The sequence below is a fragment of the Triticum urartu genome, chromosome 7 (assembly GCF_003073215.2).
Source record: "Triticum urartu cultivar G1812 chromosome 7, Tu2.1, whole genome shotgun sequence".
Taxonomy (NCBI): domain Eukaryota; kingdom Viridiplantae; phylum Streptophyta; class Magnoliopsida; order Poales; family Poaceae; genus Triticum; species Triticum urartu.
Window position 1 is genome coordinate 7,584,059 of NC_053028.1, and position 18,532 is coordinate 7,602,590.

The 18,532-nt window shown below is 45.6% G+C and overlaps 1 protein-coding gene across 1 annotated transcript; it reads right to left on the bottom strand.

The window, feature by feature from the left end:
• Nucleotides 1-465: 465 nt before the first annotated feature.
• Nucleotides 466-1,618, bottom strand: LOC125518057 (disease resistance protein RGA5-like). The gene is made up of 2 exons (XM_048683014.1): nt 1,486-1,618; nt 466-1,324 (listed from the first exon to the last, which is right to left on the bottom strand). Exon 2 carries the CDS (start codon nt 1,294-1,296, stop codon nt 466-468), a length of 831 nt encoding a protein of 276 aa, XP_048538971.1. The 5' UTR covers nt 1,297-1,324; nt 1,486-1,618.
• Nucleotides 1,619-18,532: the final 16,914 nt, after the last annotated feature.

Sequence of the window (18,532 nt, forward strand, 5' to 3'; positions counted from 1 at the left end):
AAAATCGAGCCAAGGGAGGAAAATGAACCTTTCCCACGTATATAAAATTCTGAGGGTGTGTTAGCAATAGGGGCTACTCGATGTACTCCTTACACAAGGTTATGTCATATACTCGATGGAGGTAGTAGAGATGTCTTGAAGATTCTACAACATCAAAAGAAAAAGAAAAAACACAGAAATCACAAAACATATGTTCATAGCATAGGTCGTTGTTGCTATTTTCCCCATTCCACTTCACTTGACATCGTCATGGTCTTCACTACAAACATTTAACCATTACTTTTTGTAACAATGGACGAGAAAATATGAAAAGAAATTACATGGAACTGTTTTCTTAGCAAGTTACTGGTAAACTTTTCATGTGAAACATCTAAATATCTTCCCTAATTATATATATATATATATATGTATATGTATATATATATATTCGAGGAGAACATGTACTCCTAAATTGATGATAGAAAGTTAGAAACTGTACCTTTTTTCTGCTAGGAAAGTCGTGATATTGATGATGACTTGTTGTATGCTTCCTGCTTCAGTGTCAGCAAAATGTAGACCACTAACTTGACTATGAATAATTCTCATGATATTCATCATGTCTGGATTTCGCGACACGGATAAGAAGGCCCGATATTTGAATTTTCTTTTGAGGTCTTGATACACTTGGTTTGCAAGAGTTGTCTTGCCGATTCCTGCAGATCCTACTATGGAGACCAGCTTCGGTTGCCGATTTATCGACACACCGTCAATCAACAGTTTGATTAGCTCAGCTTTGGGTTCATCAATTCCGACCAGCGTCGAGGCAAGATCAAAGATAGCAAGAGCTCTAGGGTCAACAGTCAAATTTCTGGCCTTGGATAAGGCGTGACGAGTTTGGTACCTTTGATTCCTCTCGGCCACCTCAGTGACTTGTTTCCTTAGATCTTGGAACACCTGATGGTGAGCCTTCCTCTTCCCCACCTTTCCCAGAATGTGCTTGATCTTTTTTATGATGCCATCTGGCTTAGCGTCTTTGTCGTCTTCGTCTTGCATGAAGTCATCAATGGAGTCCTCTATATCATAGGAGAGCTCTCGCACCTTGGACATCCATACCTTATCTTGCTGGTCAGGGTCCTCCTCCTCAGACATCTTCAGGAGAAAGTCGTTCATGGCTGTGAGCTCCCCAGTCAGAAATTTGATCTCGCCGCGCACCCCCGTGTGCAGCTTGTATTGGTCTACCAGCAGAGTGCCCAGCTTCTCCACGATGGAGTTGAGGGCCCCCGTCGCTGCACTCACAAGAATCCCCGCCATGGTCATGCTAGTTGAATCGCCGTCGGATCGAACCCTGGAAGAGAATGGATTCACGGGGGTAAGCCCCAGCGTTACTGCACCAAACCAGTAGCAAATCGACCTCGTGCCGGCGTAGGCAAATGGACGCCGACGGCGGCGGCGTCATGCAAGGAGATCGAAGCACGACAGGGGCAGGAGGGGGTGATGGGGCCGTACCTAGCCGGATGGATCTGCCGTGGAGGATCGCTAGCCGCGGAGTAGCCCAGGCGAGGAGAAGGAAACGGGGGAAGATCGGGCGCCGGCGGTGCGTGCACGGCGAAATGACGGCGAGCAGCGGGCACTAGCACGAGAGAGGTGTGAGGGATCTGGTCTGGGCTCTGGATTCATTTATTTAGCGAATATCCAACGCCAACCCTCAAATCATTCACATACATCCGGTCTGTACGTATTTTACCAACCAATGTGGTTGTGCATAGGTCCGTAAGTTGATCCGGACTCGCTTTTTCCAACAAATCAAAGATAAGTGGGGGGTTTTGCAGGCATCTAGACCGTTGCCACACCCGCTTCTTTGTTTTTGCGAGAAAACTTTCGATCTACTCATCTTCAATTATAGTTGTACAACGAACACTATAAATAATAAAAACTACATCCGGATTTATAGACCACGTAGCGACGACTACGAGCACTGAAGCGAGCCGAAGCCCCGTTCCGGAGTCGGGCACAACTTGTTATAGTAAACAGTCGGAAAGTCGTCGTACCCCCATAGGACCAACGCACCAGAACAACAACTGCCATCAATGAAGAATAACGTAGATCGATACGATCCAACCGGGAGGCACACGATCATAGACGAACAACGACGAGATCTGAGCAAATCCACCAAAAATAGATCCGCCGGAGACACACTTCCACAGGCCAACCAACTATGCTAGACGCATCGCCGGAACGGGTATTAGACAGGGAGACCTTTATTCCATCTTCAGGGAGCCGCCGCCGTCTCGCCTTCCTGAGCAGAACACAAACCCTAACAAAACTGAAAGAGACAACTAAAAACGAAGCCCTCCCGCCAACCCTTGCCAGGATCCACCGCACCCCATGGCCCTAGGGCCACTGGAGACGAGGCGGACCTGCGGCGGCACCGACGAGAGGCAGGAACCCTAGCTTTTCACGGTCTGTTTTACATAAGTTAATGTTGAATATGGTACGATAGATGTTTTAGTGCTCACACTGCATATATGTGGTCTGGTCTATATATTTAGCTACTTAAATCAGAGTATAAAAAGAGGAGCCATGTATCCAACGGTCAGTGCGAATTACAATACAGAATGAAGAGTACTTGATATTTAATCGCCCACAGTAAGGTAGAGGAAACTCATCTAGGGTCGTCGTTTGGTTTTATTTCCACATGGGCCTCCATTAAAGGTGAACAGATCAAATAGTGACTTCCCCGATGCATCTTTTTCCAATTGTTTGTTCACGCATTTACTCCAACACAACATGTGACCACCACCTCTTCTGCGGGGTCAAGCAATAAATCCAACATGGGAATGCATGATTGTGACTAGCTTCAAGAAGTATCAAAGAAGATCATGATTTTTTTTCAAAGGCTCTATCATTTTTTAGGTCAAGGTTTCAAACACAATTTGCTCGGATCTTCGAAAGAAAATGCAGCTTGGCTGGAGTGCATGTAGGAGTTTCAGCTTCCTGGTCTGAGTATTGTTTGGAGATCAACCAAGGCTAGAAGTCCCATAGGGACCGCAGTGGCTTATTATTGCATCTCCAAATTATTGAATTCATAGTCCAGCCAGTTGCTCCAAAAATCCAAAATAATGGAAAGGGGCGAGCAATATATTTCAACACAACTCTTATATTTATCCTCTCCCACCTGTCCGGCGAACACAAAGGAAATGCCACGTGCAATAGTCAGTACGTGTTAGTTCAAAACATTAACTAAAGATAGATAAATAGCATGTTCACGAAAACACCTAGGAGAAGGCCAATTTGGCTCCCGGGCTCAGCTGCACCCTCTCCGATGAAAAAAAAAATCAAAACATATACTAGAAAAATTCAAAAAATTCCAATGTTTTTGTGTGGTAGATAATTTGACGTGTGAGGTTTTCTGCAAATTTCAACTCGTTTGGACATTTGAGCAGCTTTCTGCAAAAAAGACAAAATCGGGGTCTGTAAAAAAGTTCATTGTTCACGAACTGTTTTGACCCAATTTGTCTTTTTTGCTGAGAGCTTCTGAGACATCCAAATGAGTTGAAATTTGGAGCGGACGTCACGCATCAAATTATCTACTACACAAAAAATTTGGATTTTTTTAAAAAAAATCTAGTATTTGTTTTGAATTTTTTTCTGAGCGGGTGCATCTGAGCCCGGGCTCAGATGCGGATTTTCGAACACCTAGCTACTTTACTATCAAACTAATACTACTACTATTCTAGAAACCATATGCATTCACTAATTATTTGTTTCACGGTCTGTTTTACATAAGTTAATGTTGAATATGGTACGACAGATGTTTTAGTGCTCACGCTGCATATATGTGGTCTGGTCTATATATTTAGCTACTTAAATCAGAGGATAAAAAGAAGAGCCAGGTATCCAACGGTCGGTGCGAATTACAATACAGTATGAAGAGTACTTGATATTTAATCGCCCACAGTAAGGTACAGGAAACTCATCTAGGGTCGTCGTTTCGTTTTATTTCCACATGGGCCTCCATTAAAGGTGAACAGATCAAATAGTGACTTCCCCGATGCATCTTTTTCCAATTGTTTGTTCACACATTTACTCCAACACAACATGTGACCACCACCTCTTCTGCGGGGTCAAGCAATAAATCCAACATGGGAATGCATGATTGTGACTAGCTTCAAGAAGTAGCAAACAAGATCATGATTTTTTTTTCAAAGGCTCTATCATTTTTTAGGTCAAGATTTCAAACACAATTTGCTCGGATCTTCGAAAGAAAATGCAGCTTGGCTGGAGTGCGTGTAGGAGTTTTAGCTTCCTGGTCTGAGCATTGTTTGGAGATCAACCAAGGCTAGAAGTCCCATAGGGACCGCAGTGGCTTATTATTGCATCTCCAAATTATTGAATTCATAGTCCAGCCGGTTGCTCCAAAAGTCCGAAATAATGGAAAGGGGCGAGCAATATATTTCAACACAACTGTTACATTTATCCTCTCCCACCTGTCCGGCGAACACAAAGGAAATGCCACGTGCAATAGTCAGTACAGGTTAGTTCAAAACATTAACTAAAGATAGATAAATAGCATGTTCACCAAAACACCTAGGAGAAGGCCAATTTGGCTCCCGGGCTCAGCTGCACCCTCTCCGATGAAAAAAAATCAAAACATATACTAGAAAAATTAAAAAAAATTCCAATTTTTTGTGTGGTAGATAATTTGATGCGTGAGGTTTGCTGCAAATTTCAACTCGTTTGGACATTTGAGCAGCTCTCTGCCAAAAAGACAAAATCGGGGTCTGTAAAAAAGTTCATTGTTCACGAACTGTTTTGACCCAATTTATCTTTTTTGCCGAGAGATTCTGAGACATCCAAATGATTTGAAATTTGGAGCGGACGTCACGCATCAAATTATCTACTACACAAAAATATTGGATTTTTTTTTAAAAAATCTAGTATTTGTTTTGAATTTTTTTCTGAGCAGGTGCATCTGAGCCCGGGCTCAGATGCGGATTTTCGAACACCTAGCTACTTTACTATCAAATTAATACTACTATTATTCTAGAAACCATATACATTCACTAATTATTTGTTTCACGGTCTGTTTTACATATGTTAATGTTGAATATGGTACGTTAGATGTTTTAGTGCTCACGCTGCATATATGTGGCCTGGTCTATATATTTAGCTACTTAAATCAGAGGATAAAAAGAAGAGCCAGCTATCCAACGGTCAGTGCGAATTACAATACAGTATGAAGAGTACTTGATATTTAATCGCCCACAGTAAGGTAGAGGAAACTCATCTAGGGTCGTCGTTTCGTTTTATTTCCACATGGGCCTCCATTAAAGATGAACAGATCAAATAGTGACTTCCCCGATGAATCTTTTTGCAATTGTTTGTTCACACATTTACTCCAACACAACATGTGACCACCACCTCTTCTGCGGGGTCAAGCAATAAATCCAACATGGGAATGCATGATTGTGACAAGCTTCAAGAAGTAGCAAACAAGATCATGATTTTTTTTCAAAGGCTCTATCATTTTTTAGGTCAAGATTTCAAACACAATTTGCTCGGATCTTTGAAAGAAAATACAGCTTGGCTGGAGTGCGTGTAGGAGTTTCAGCTTCCTGGTCTGAGCATTGTTTGGAGATCAACCAAGGCTAGAAGTCCCATAGGGACCGCAATGGCTTATTATTGCATCTCCAAATTATTGAATTCATAGTCCAGACAGTTGCTCCAAAAGTCCGAAATAATGGAAAGGGGCGAGCAATATATTTCAACACAACTGTTACATTTATCCTCTCCCACCTGTCCGGCGAACACAAAGGAAATGCCACGTGCAATAGTCAGTACAGGTTAGTTCAAAACATTAACTAAAGATAGATAAATAGCATGTTCACCAAAACACCTAGGAGAAGGCCAATTTGGCTCCCGGGCTGAGCTGCACCCTCTCCGATGAAAAAAATTCAAAAAAAATCCAAATTTTTTTGTGGTAGATAATTTGATGCGTGAGGTTTGCTGCAAATTTCAACTCGTTTGGACAGTTGAGCAGCTCTCTACAAAAAAGACAAAATCGGGGTCTGTAAAAAAGTTCATTGTTCACGAACTGTTTTGACCCAATTTGTCTTTTTTGCTGAGAGCTTCTGAGACATCCAAATGAGTTGAAATTTGGAGCGGACGTCACGCATCAAATTATCTACTACACAAAAAAATTCGATTTTTTAATAAAATTCTAGTATTTGTTTTGAATTTTTTTCTGAGCAGGTGCATCTGAGCCCGGGCTCAGATGCGGATTTTCGAACACCTAGCTACTTTACTATCAAATTAATACTACTATTATTCTAGAAACCATATGCATTCACTAATTATTTGTTTCACGGTCTGTTTTACATATGTTAATGTTGAATATGGTACGTTAGATGTTTTAGTGCTCACGCTGCATATATGTGGCCTGGTCTATATATTTAGCTACTTAAATCAGAGGATAAAAAGAAGAGCCAGGTATCCAACAGTCAGTGCGAATTACAATACAGAATGAAGAGCACTTGATATTTAATCGCCCACAGTAAGGTAGAGGAAACTCCTCTAGGGTCGTCGTTTGGTTTTATTTCCACATGGGCCTCCATTAAAGGTGAACAGATCAAATAGTGACTTCCCCGATGCATCTTTTTCCAATTGTTTGTTCACACATTTATTTTTCCCACATAACATGTGACCACCACCTCTTCTGTGGGGTCAAGAAATAAATCCAACATGGGAATGCATGATTGAGTTTGCTTCAAGAAGACGTAACAAAGAAAAATCAAAGGGTCGATAATTTTTAGGTCGGGGTTTGAAACACATTTTGCATGGATCTTCAGAAGAAAGTTCAGCTCGGCTGGAGTGCGTGTTTGGAGTTTTATCTTCCTAGTCTGAGCATTGTTTGGCAGCCGACCCAGCCTAAAAGTACCATAAAGACTGTGATGGCTTAGTATTGCATGTCCATATTATTGAATTCATGCTCCAACCTGTTGCTCCAAAAGTTCAAACTTTTGAAGAGAAGGGGATGATATATTTCAACACAAATTTTACATTAGTCCTTTCCCACCCGTCCGGCGAGAGCAAAGGGAATGCCGCGTGTAATACCAATACGTGCTAGTAAAGAAAAGTAACTAGGGATAGATTAGTAGCATGTTCACAATAACACCCAGCTCCTTTAATTACTATGAAATCAATACTATTCTAGAAACCCTATGCATTCAACATTTATTGGAAGGTCTGTTTGACATAAGGTAATGTATTGAGTATAGTACAGTCAGGGGCGGAGCTACAGGGTGGACAGGGTGGGCCGCGGCCCACCCTGGGATTTTGGACCAGGCTGTACTTCTAGGTATTAGAGATGGGCCAGAGAAAAATAAAAGCCCAATATGACCCATATCTGGCTAGCCCAAGAAGAAACAAACGCACGCAGCTGTTCGGGCCACTGCTCGTCCAGACATAGCTCGCTCCCTCGTTTCCTATTCTTCTGTCGTCACGCCACCGCTGACCTCGTCGAACGTCGTCCCCGCCTACCTCACCGTCCTAGGAGCGAGGAGATGATTTCTTCTCCGTCTGCCCCGCCCGACGCACAGAGCCTCCGCGCGTCCGCGGCTCCCACCGTCCTGCGTGGCTGTGCCCCAGCCCATGTGCGGCAAGCCAGTAACCGGCAATGCCCACTGTGTGGCGGGCGGTGGCTGGTACCCCTGCAAGCCAGCGCCAGCAGCCCAATCCGCACTTTCGCAGTCTGCTATTTTTCGATCTGAGGTACTAGCGTACTGCCCATTCCCAATTTTGATTGATGGCTTGTTAATTGATATCCATTCCAGTGAAGTACATATGTAGATGAACTGATGAACACATTCCAGTGCAGACACTTTGCCTCTTTTTTTATGCAAAACTGAGACTTCATTCAGAATTCTATTATGTTTGTAAGGCCATATTGATCAATTTATATGTAGTAAATAGTTATATAGTTCACATGTCATATTTGTTGTAAAAAATAATTTGGACCACCCTGGTTTCAAATCCTAGCTCCGCCACTGAGTACAGTAGATGTTTTAGTGCTCACATGCATATATGTGGCCTGGTCTATATTTAGCTACTTACTACCTCCTGCAAAAGCACTCAATTAATGTGCCCGTTTTCTTCACAAAATTATGTTTCCAATGCATTATATGCAATCACTAGTAGAAAAAGGCCCATTTGTCCCGGTTCATAAGGCCATTTGTCCCGGTTTCTAAACCGGGACTAAAGGGTCGGTACTAAAGCCCAGTACCTTTAGTCCCGGTTCTTATACAAATCGGGACAGATGGGGCTCCACGTGACCGCTGCGGCTTGCTCCAGGCAGGAGGGCCTTTTGTCCCGGTTGGTAGCACCAACCGGGACTAAAAGGCATCCACGCGTCAGCAGTTCAGGGGCTGAGATTTTTGTTTTTTCAAGGGGGGGGGGGGGGTCGGCGGTTTTGGGGGTTTTAGAGGGTTACTTTAGGGGTTTCATATATTGTGTTAGCTAGCTAATAGAGAGAAGTGTCCTCTCTTATCTTCGTGCTTGGTCGACGCTACGTACTATACGGACAGAGAGGACTCGACACGCTAGCTAGTAAGCAAATGAAGGAGACCATTAAGTACACAAGATCGTCATGAACATATACAAAGAGAAGTGATTGACCTCTCTTTCTCCGAGAGATTGGTCGAACAACAAGTTTTCGTATATTTATCCGACGCTACTAGCTACATATATACAATATAAGATCTCTTACAATCCCCCTAACATCTGATGTCAAGTTCCACATGGTATTCTCCGTCTTTATCTATGACGTGGTTAAGAAAGAATCCCGCCAATTCCTCTTGAATTGCTTTTATGCGATCTTGTGGTAGGAGTTCATCCCGCAGCTGCCAAAGCTAATTTGAAGAAGGGGGTCAATATATATATATGAATGAAACTCAACACAAATGATGGTAATAAAATAAAATTGTGAATATTATGGTTTACGCACTTCATAATCTTCTTTAGAGTAGCCCCGCGGTGAAGACGGGGACGGGACGTGACGGACCACTAAACCTAGACAAATCTCGGGGAAAATGGAGCTTGGAGGTCAAGCTTCGAGAGGAGAGAGGTTAACTAGTGTCGCTCGGGCATTTCATCGAACACCTCATGTGCATAGAAGGTGAGCTAGAGCACCACAAAGCTCTCCCCTCGCCTGCCAGAAAAAACAGAGCAGTGTGGAGTGCTCTGCTGCAGCGATGGGGTATACTGTCCCGGTTCCAGCCACGAACTGGGACCAATGGCTATGGGCCAGGAGCGAGGACCATTGGTCCCGGTTCGTGCCTGGAACCGGGACAAATGGGTCCAGATGAACCAGGACAAATGCCCCACGAGGCCCGGCCCGCCCCCTGGGCGCAAGAACCGGGACGTACCCCCTCATGGGTCCCGGTTCGTAACTGAACCGGGACTAATGGGCTGGCCAGGACTGAACCAAAGCCCTATTTTCTACTAGTGAATGCATGCATGAATAAAGTACATGCATTGGTCAACTTTCTCTTAATCCTCACATGCAATGATTTAATGCACCTTGAAAACTGAACATGTGATGGGAAACAAATAAATTGAAACTTATAAAACGAGAAATCTAAAATTTTGAGATAAGCCTTATAAACCGGATAAGAGGAAGTATAAATCATAGGATAGAAAGAAGAGCAAGTTATCACGTGGTCAGTGTGGTCAACAAAACAGAATGGAGAGTATTAGACATTTAATTGCCTACAATAAGGTAGTGGAAACTCATCTGTGGTCGTCGATTGGTTTTATTTCCACATCGGCCTCAATTAATAAAGGTGAACATAACAAATAGCGACCTCTTATTTTTCCACCGCATTTATTTCTCCCACACAACATGTGACCACCACCTCTTTTGTGGGGTCAAGAAATAAATTCAACATGGGAATGCATGATTGAGGTTAGCTTCAAGAAGTCGCAAACAAAGATCGTGAAGTCCATCTTTTCAAAGGATCAATCATTTTTTAGGTTAGGATTTGAAACCCATTTTGCTCGGGTCTTTGGAAGTAAACGTAGCTTGGCTGGAGTGTGTGTAGGAGTTTCAGCTTCCTGGTCTGAGTATTGTTTGGCGATCGACCCATGCTAGAATTCCCATACGTACCGTGGTGGCTTAGTATTGCATCATCGAAGTATTGAATTCATACTCCAGCCAGTTACTTCAAAAGGCTGAATTGATGGAAAAAGGCGGGCAATATATTTCAACGCAAATCTTACATTGGTCCTCTCCCACCCGTCCAGTGAGAGCAGAGGGAATGCCGCTTGTAATACCCTTACGTGTTAGTTATAAAAAGTAACTAAAGATTATGTTCACATTAACACCTAGCTACTTTACTTTGAAATATGATATACCTTGGAGATTTATCGTCATTATCCTATTTATCCAACACGTAATATAAAAGCGTTTTTAACACTAGTGTAGTGTCAAAAACGTTTTTATATTATGGGACGGAGGGAGTAACATTTAGTGAAGAAACTACCTTTGATTCCTGAAAATAGTACCATGTATCATTGGTTCTTCAGCCCTCGAGCTAGCTGGGAAATTAGTGGCATGTGGCACTGGATGATGCTGAATGATTAGAAGATTCAGATGCTGCCATTGGAGAGCATTGCTCAGCTAAGTTACCTATCGAAGTTAATTTATTGCTGCCCTGCGTCTACTCCTGTGGAAGAATCAGGAGTCCAAATGTGTCCGACTCTCGAAATTATAACTTAACTTGAGTTATTTATCATATATAGCTGCATCGATCTGAATAATCTAGTTGCTCATTGTAGATATCGAAACCTGTATCTATCTAATTCTAAAGAATGTTTGTATTTTTTTTCCCAGGTATCTGTTATGACGTCCAAATTAATCGCACTGGTATATTGCAACAGTAAGGGGAAAGCCCTTTCCTGTACAAATCAAGTTCAGAGAAGTTTATACCTGCTAGTAGGCGAGTACACAAAGCCACATGCAAGCCTTGCCTGCTAAGGGCATCTCCAGCCGTTGGCCCCCCAGGGGGCGTCTAAAAGCGCCGCCTGGGGGTGAGCCGGCGCAAAAAATGGCCCTGGGGCCGTTGGCCCCCCAGGGGGCGTCTAAAAGTGCCGCCTGGGGGTGAGCCGGCGCAAAAAATGGCTCTGGGGGTGAGTCGGTCCCCAGCCGTCGGCCCCCAAGGCCGCCCCAGGCGCGTATTGAAAAACAAAAAAAAAGAAAGTTTGGTGAAGTTATGATAAAACTAGTTAAATTTCGGCCAAACATGGCAAATTTCGGCGAAATTCGTCGAAACATTACATTAAACTAATCTAGAAAAAAGAAAGGGGGAAGTCGTCGCCGCCGTCGCCGCCATCGTCGTCGTCGGCCTTCTCCTCCTTGACGCGGGCGCCCCTGCTGGACCCCTGCCCGACGTCGCCATGGCGAACAGGCGGCGGCGCGTAGCCGTCGTCGTCGCTGTCGCACAAGACGACGACCCCGCCTTCCTCGCGGCCGCGTCGGCGCTCCTCGAAGCGGCGTAGGGCGGCGCGCTGGCGCTCCTTCTCCTTCTTGCGGCGCGCCTTCTCCATCGCAATGGAGTCCTGGCGCGCCCATTCGAGGGCGGCGTCGTCGTCGTCAGCGAACTCGGCCTTCACCGGCGCCAGACCCGGCTCCGTCTTCACCGGCGCCATACCCGGCTCCGTATTCACCGGCGCCAGCCCCGGCTCCGTCTTCGGCTTGACGAAGCGCGGAGGAGCCGACGAGGGGGCGCGCCGGCCGCCCTCGTTGATGACGATGCCGGCGCTGCGATTGCGCCGGCCGAGCGGCGTCTCCGCCGCGGGCTCGGCCTTGACGCCGAGCAGCGCCGGAGAGCCGGAGGAGTGGGAAGAAGAACGGGACGACGAGGAGGAAGAAGAGGATGTGCCGAACCTTCTTGGAGCCCATGGCCCGGCGCGTGGGTGCTGCGCCGGGGCGGCCACCCTCGCCGGGGGGTACACCAATGGCGAGTCGTTGCCGCCCTCGAGGTACGTGAGCACGCCCTCGAGTGTGCGGCCGGGGACGCCCCACCAGAGGTAGCGTCCCTCGCTGTTCTGCCGGCTGCCGACCACCGGCGCGCCGTTGGTGGACGCCAAGCGCTGCTGTTGGTGGCGCTCGAAATACGCCGCCCAGGCCGCGTGGTTGTCGGCGGCGTACTGGGGGAGGGAGAGCTCGGCGTCGGTGAGGGACGCGCGCATGATGTCGACCTCCTCGGCGAAGTACCTCGGGTCCGCCGCGGCGTCGGGCAATGGGGGAATGGGCACTCCCCCGGCGCTGAGTCTCCACCCCGTCGGCCCGGCGCGCATGTCCGGCGGCGCCGGGATGTTCGCCTGGAACAAGAGCCACGACTCCTGTTTGCGCAGCGAACGGCGGCCGAAGCCATTGGCCGCCGCCGTATCTCCGGGGAAGCGCTCTGCCATGGCGAAGGTTGGGCTGGGCGGGCTCGGAAGAGGTAGAGGGAGGGGCTGGGCGGCGGCGCTCGGGGAGAGAGGAAGGGCTGGACGGCGGCGAGGGGCGGGGCTGGTGTGGGCGCAGGTGAGCGGAGGCCGCCGGCTTTTATAGCCGGGCCGCGCCGTGTGTACGCGTGCGAGGGAGTGGAGGCGTCGGCGCGCCGTCCCGTGAACGCGCCGCCCGTGAGGAATCAATGGCAAGGCTGACCGGCGGCAGCCTTGCCATTGATTCCCCGCGGGAACCGAGGCCGTTGGGGGAAGACGAGGCGCCGAGTCGCTGACGCGGCTGGCCCGCGTCTTTTTCGCGCCAAAACAGCTCGCCCCGGCGCCCCCGGGCGCCCCCCAGCGCGCCGGGTTCGGCCTGGGTCCGCCGGCGCTGTTTTCGGCCCAAGCCGGCGAAAATCGGGCTCCTGGGGACGCGACTGAGCTGTTTTTTCGGCGCCGGCGCAAAAAAATCGCCTGGGGAGGCCTTCCTGGAGGCGCGGCTGGAGATGCCCTAAGTAGGTACTACTTTTGAACCTGCAAAACTTGTACCTATTATGTTGTAAAGATTGGACCATGCTCATCTGCAACACAACTGTCAGCCTATGCCATCTACAGTATATATGTACTGAAATGAAGGAGTTCTTATGGGAGGATGAAGCTGTGGTATAAAATACTCTGGAAAAAAATGTATATAGTAAAAGTGTGTACCGCCCAAGTTTTTTTTAATACAGTAAAGACGCAAGCACTCATATATAGGCGCATACACTCATCCATATAAACGCACACACACACCCCGAGCTGGAAGCAGTGATCAGGCTCACTGTTGTTGTTTTCGCCCTTTTTTTTCTTTTTCTTTATGGACTGTAGTGCTCGACCAGGGAAGAAACAGAGCATGCAGAAACCCCGGTACAGCAAAAGCAGAGTAGGAGCTGCTCTGCTCTGTTTCAGGCAACCAATGCATGTTTTTCTTTTTTTCTTTTCACTGATGAAGGCTGGCCACTCAACACGATGGGGACACAGTTCAACCGTGCGCATGCATCAACGCAATAACATAGTAACAAGATTTAACTACTGGCAGTACAACCGGTTTACAGTATAATGCAAGGTATATCTGTTCAAGCCAAGAACTAAAAAGGAACATAAAATTTCTGGGCAGATACAATTAGTGATACTAGCTAGAGTGTTTTTGCCTTTTTGTTCATATTAGCGAACATTTTAGCACTGCACTGTAAAAGCAAGATGAGAAAAGTCTAGGAATTTTTATGTGCTTATGATGAAGCTGTGGTACAGTTATTGATGCAATATGGAAAGCTCATCTTCTCAGGCTTCTTCAAAGCCTCAGCGTTTGTCATTAACCTGTCCAGAAAATGCCGATTTGCACTCCAAACTGAGAGACAAGAAAAAGCTTATGTAGCTCTACTACTGACAGTGGCAGTCTCAACGACAACTGTCGTCATGGGCTCGATGATCACCGGCATGATCCTTTTTTTATCTGGTGGAAACAATGATATATGTTATTACCAACGAGTAAAAAAACGCTTTTCCAGTTTATTTTGTTACTGCAACTCTTTCATGCAGTAACAAAACAAACTCTAACAACCTGCCTGTCTAAGCCTCCTGGAATACTTGATCTCCACGCATGTATCATGTCCTGGTGGTCCTGGTGCACACGCATCATGTTTAACATCCTCCCTTAATCACAACTTCGTCAAGTTGAGATTACAACTTGTTTGTAACTATCATGTGGGCCTTGGTAAACCCGTTTGCAATTTGATCTGTAAAATGTATAAAGCGAATGTCCAACTGCTTGTTAGCAACTCTTTCTCTAACAAAATGAAAATCTATTTCAATATGTTTTGTTCTAGCATGAAAGATTGGGTTAGCAGACAGGTATGTTGCTCCAAGGTTGTCACACCACAAACACGGAGTTTGAGTGCGTTTTATACCAAGTTCCTTTAGCATGGAACGAACCCAGATAATTTCAGCTATAGCATTTGCCAAAGCCTTGTACTCCGCCTCTGCGCTTGACCTCGATACAGTGGCATGTTTCCTTGCACACCATGATATCAGGTTAGGTCCAAAGAACACTTCAAACCATGTTCCTATGACTATGAGATTATGCAACTCCCGAATACCGGAGGAACACTTCGTGTTCTATCAAACGTCACAACGTAACTGGGTGATTATAAAGATGCTCTACAGGTGTATCCGATGGTGTTTGTTGAGTTGGCATAGATCAAGATTAGGATTTTTCACTCCGATTGTCGGAGAGGTATCTCTGGGCCCTCTCGGTAATGCACATCACTATAAGCCTTGCAAGCAATATAACTAATGAGTTAGTTACGGCATGATACATTACGTGACGAGTAAAGAGACTTGCCGGTAACGAGATTGAACTAGGTATTGAGATACCGGCGATCGAATCTCGGGCAAGTAACATACCGATGACAAAGGGAACAACGTATGTTGTTATGCGGTTTGGCCGATAAAGATCTTCGAGGAATATGTGGGAGCCAATATGAGCATCCAGGTTCCGCTATTGGTTATTGACCGGACACATGTCTCGGTCATGTCTACATAGTTCTCGAACCCGTAGGGTCCGCACGCTTAACGTTCGATGACGATTGATATTATGAGTTATGTGATTTGATGTAGCGAAATTTGTTCAGAGTCCCGGATGAGATCATGGACATGACGAGGAGTCTCGAAATGGTCGAGAGGTAAAGATTCATATATTGGAAGGTTGCATTCGGACATCGGAATGGTTCCGAGTGATTCGGGCATTTTTCCGGAGTACCGGGAGGTTACCGGAACCCCCCGAGGGAAATCATGGGCCTTATGGGCCATGGGAGAGTAGAGGGGACAGCCCACAAGGGAGGGGCGCGCACCCCCCGCAAGTGGAGTCCGAATTGGAAGGTGAGGGAGCGCAGCCCCCCTTTCCCTCTTCCCCTCCTCTCCTTCCTTTCCCCCCCTCCGTAAAAGGAAAGGAGAGGGGAATCCTACTAGGACTAGGGAGTCCTAGTAGGACTCCCCACATGAGGCGCGCCCCCCTTTGGCCGGCCCTCTCCTCCTCCCACCCCCTTTATATACGTGGGAAGGGGGCACCCCAAAGACACACAAGTTGATCTTTTAGCCGTGTGCGGTCCCCCCTCCACAGTTACACACCTCGGTCATATCGTCGTAGTGCTTAGGCGAAGCCCTACGCCGGTAACTTCATCATCACCGTCACCACGCCGCCGTGCTGACGAAACACTCCCTCGGCCTCAACTGGATCAAGAGTACGAGGGACGTCACCGAGCTGAACGTGTGCAGATCGCGGAGGTGCTGTACTTTCGGTACAAGGATCGGTTGGATCGAGTCACTTGAAGCTTCCGCTTTCGGTCTATGAGGGTACGTAGACAACACTCTCCCTCTCGTTGCTATGCATCACATAGATCTTGCGTGTGCGTAGGAATTTTTTTGAAATTACTGCGTTCCCCAAACAGTGGCATCCGAGCCAGGTTTATACTGCTTACCAGCATGTCATACTTTGATTCGGCGGTATTGTTGGATGAAGCGGTCCGGACCGACATTACGCGTACACTTATGCGAGACTCGTTCTACCGACGTGCTTCGCACACAGGTGGCTGGTGGGTGTCAGTTTCTCCAACTTTAGTTGAATCGTGTGTGGCTACGCCCGGTCCTTGTTGAAGGTTAAAACAACACACTTGACGAAAAATCATTGTGGTTTTGATGCGTAGGTAAGAACGGTTCTTGCTCAGCCCGTAGCAGCCACGTAAAACTTGCAACAACAATGTAGAGGACGTCTAACTTGTTTTTGCAGGGCATGTTGTGATGTGATATGGTCAAGACATGATACTAAATTTTATTGTATGAGATGATCATGTTTTGTAATGGAGTTATCGGCAACTGGCAGGAGCCATATGGTTGTCGCTTTATTGTATGCAATGCAATCGCCCTGTAATTGTTTTTTATCACTAAGCGGTAGCGATAGTCGTAGAAACAATAGTTAGTGAGAGGACAACGATGCTACGATGGAGATTAATGTGTCGTGCCGGTGACGATGGTGATCATGACAGTGCTTTGGAGATGGAGATCAAAGGCACAAGATGATAATGGCCATAACATATCACTTATATTGATTGCATGTGATGTTTATCCTTTATGCATCTTATCTTGCTTAGTTCGGCGGTAGCATTATAAGATGATCTCTCACTAAATTTCAAGGTATAAGTGTTCTCCCTGAGTATGCACCGTTGCGACAGTTCGTCGTGCCGAGAAATCACGTGATGATTGGGTGTGATAAGCTCTACATTCACATAGAACGGGTGCAAGCCAGTTTTGCACACGCAGAATACTCAGGTTAAACTTGACGAGCCTAGCATATGCAGATATGGCCTCGGAACACTGGAGACCGAAAGGTCGAGTGTGAATCATATAGAAGATATGATCAACATAGTGATGTTCACCATTGAAAACTACTCCATCTCACGTGTGATCGGACATGGTTTAGTTGATATGGATCACGTGATCACTTAGATGATTAGAGGGATGCCTATCTAAGTGGGAGTTCTTAAGTAATATGATTAATTGAACTTTAATTTATCATGAACTTAGTCCTGGTAGTATTTGCATATCTATGGTGTAGATCAATAGCTCGTGTATAGCTCCCCTGTCTTATTTTTGATATGTTCCTAAAGAATACTAAGTTGAAAGATGATAGTAGCAATGATGCGGACTTGGTCCGTGATCTGAGAATTTTCCTCATTGCTGCACAGAAGAATTATGTCTTTGATGCACCGCTAGGTGACAGACCTATTGCAGGAGCAGATGCAGACGTTATGAACGTTTTGACAAAAGCTTGGTATGATGACTACTTGATAGTTTAGTGCACCATGCTTTACGGCTTAGAACCGGGACTTCAAAAATGTTTTTGAACGCCACGGAGCATATAATATGTTCCAAGAGTTGAAATTGGTTTTTCATACTTATGCCCGTATCTAGAGGTATGAGAGCTCTGACAGTACTTTGCCTACAAGATGGAGGAGAATAGCTCAACCAGTGAGCATGGACTCAGATTGTCTGGGTACTACAATTTGTTGAATCAAGTGGGAGTTAATCTTCCAGATAAGATAGTAATTGACAAAGTTCTCTAGTCACTATCTCCAAGTTACTAGAACTTCGTGATGAACTATAATACGCAAGGGATGACGAAAGTAATTCCCTATCTCTTCGCGATGCTGAAATAGAAGAAGGTAGAAATCAAGAAAGAGCATCAAATATTGATGGTTAACAAGACCACTAGTTTCAAGAAAAGGGCAAAAGGAATAAAAGGGGAACTTCAAGAAGAACGACAAGCAAGTTGTTGCTCAAGTGAAGAAGCCCAAGTCTAGACCTAAGCCTGAGACTGAGTGCTTCTACTGCAATAGAAATGGTCACTGGAAGTGGAACTACCCTAGATACTCGGCGGATAAGAAGGATGGATAAGTGAACAAAGGTATATTTGATATACATGTTATTGATGTGTACTTAACTAGTGTTTATAGAAACCCCTCGGTATTTGATACTGGTTCAGTTGCTAAGAGTACTAACTCGAAACGGGAGTTGCAGAATGAATAGAGACTAGTTAAGGGTGAAGTGACGATGTGTGTTGGAAGTGGTTCCAAGATTGATATGATCATCATCGCACACTCACTATACTTTCGGGATTAGTGTTGAACCTAAATAAATGTTATTTAGTGTTTGCGTTGAGCATGAATATGATTTGATCATGTTTATTACAATATGGTTATTCATTTAAGTCAGAGAATAATTGTTGTTCTGTTTACATGAATAAAACCTTTGATGAAAATAGTTTGTTGGATCTCGATCATAGTGATACACATATTCATAATAACGAAGCCAAAAGATGCAAAGTTAATAATGATAGTGCAACTTATTTGTGGCACTGCCGTTTAGGTCATATTGGTATAAAGCACATGTAGAAACTCCATGCTGATGGGTTTTTGGAATCACTTGATTATGAATCACTTGGTGCTTGCGAACCGTGCCTCATGGGCAAGATGACTAA

Bases quoted from the DNA above. Each gene is read 5' to 3' on its own strand.
- LOC125518057 (XM_048683014.1), bottom strand. From the start codon at position 1,296: ATGACCATGGCGGGGATTCTTGTGAGTGCAGCGACGGGGGCCCTCAAC.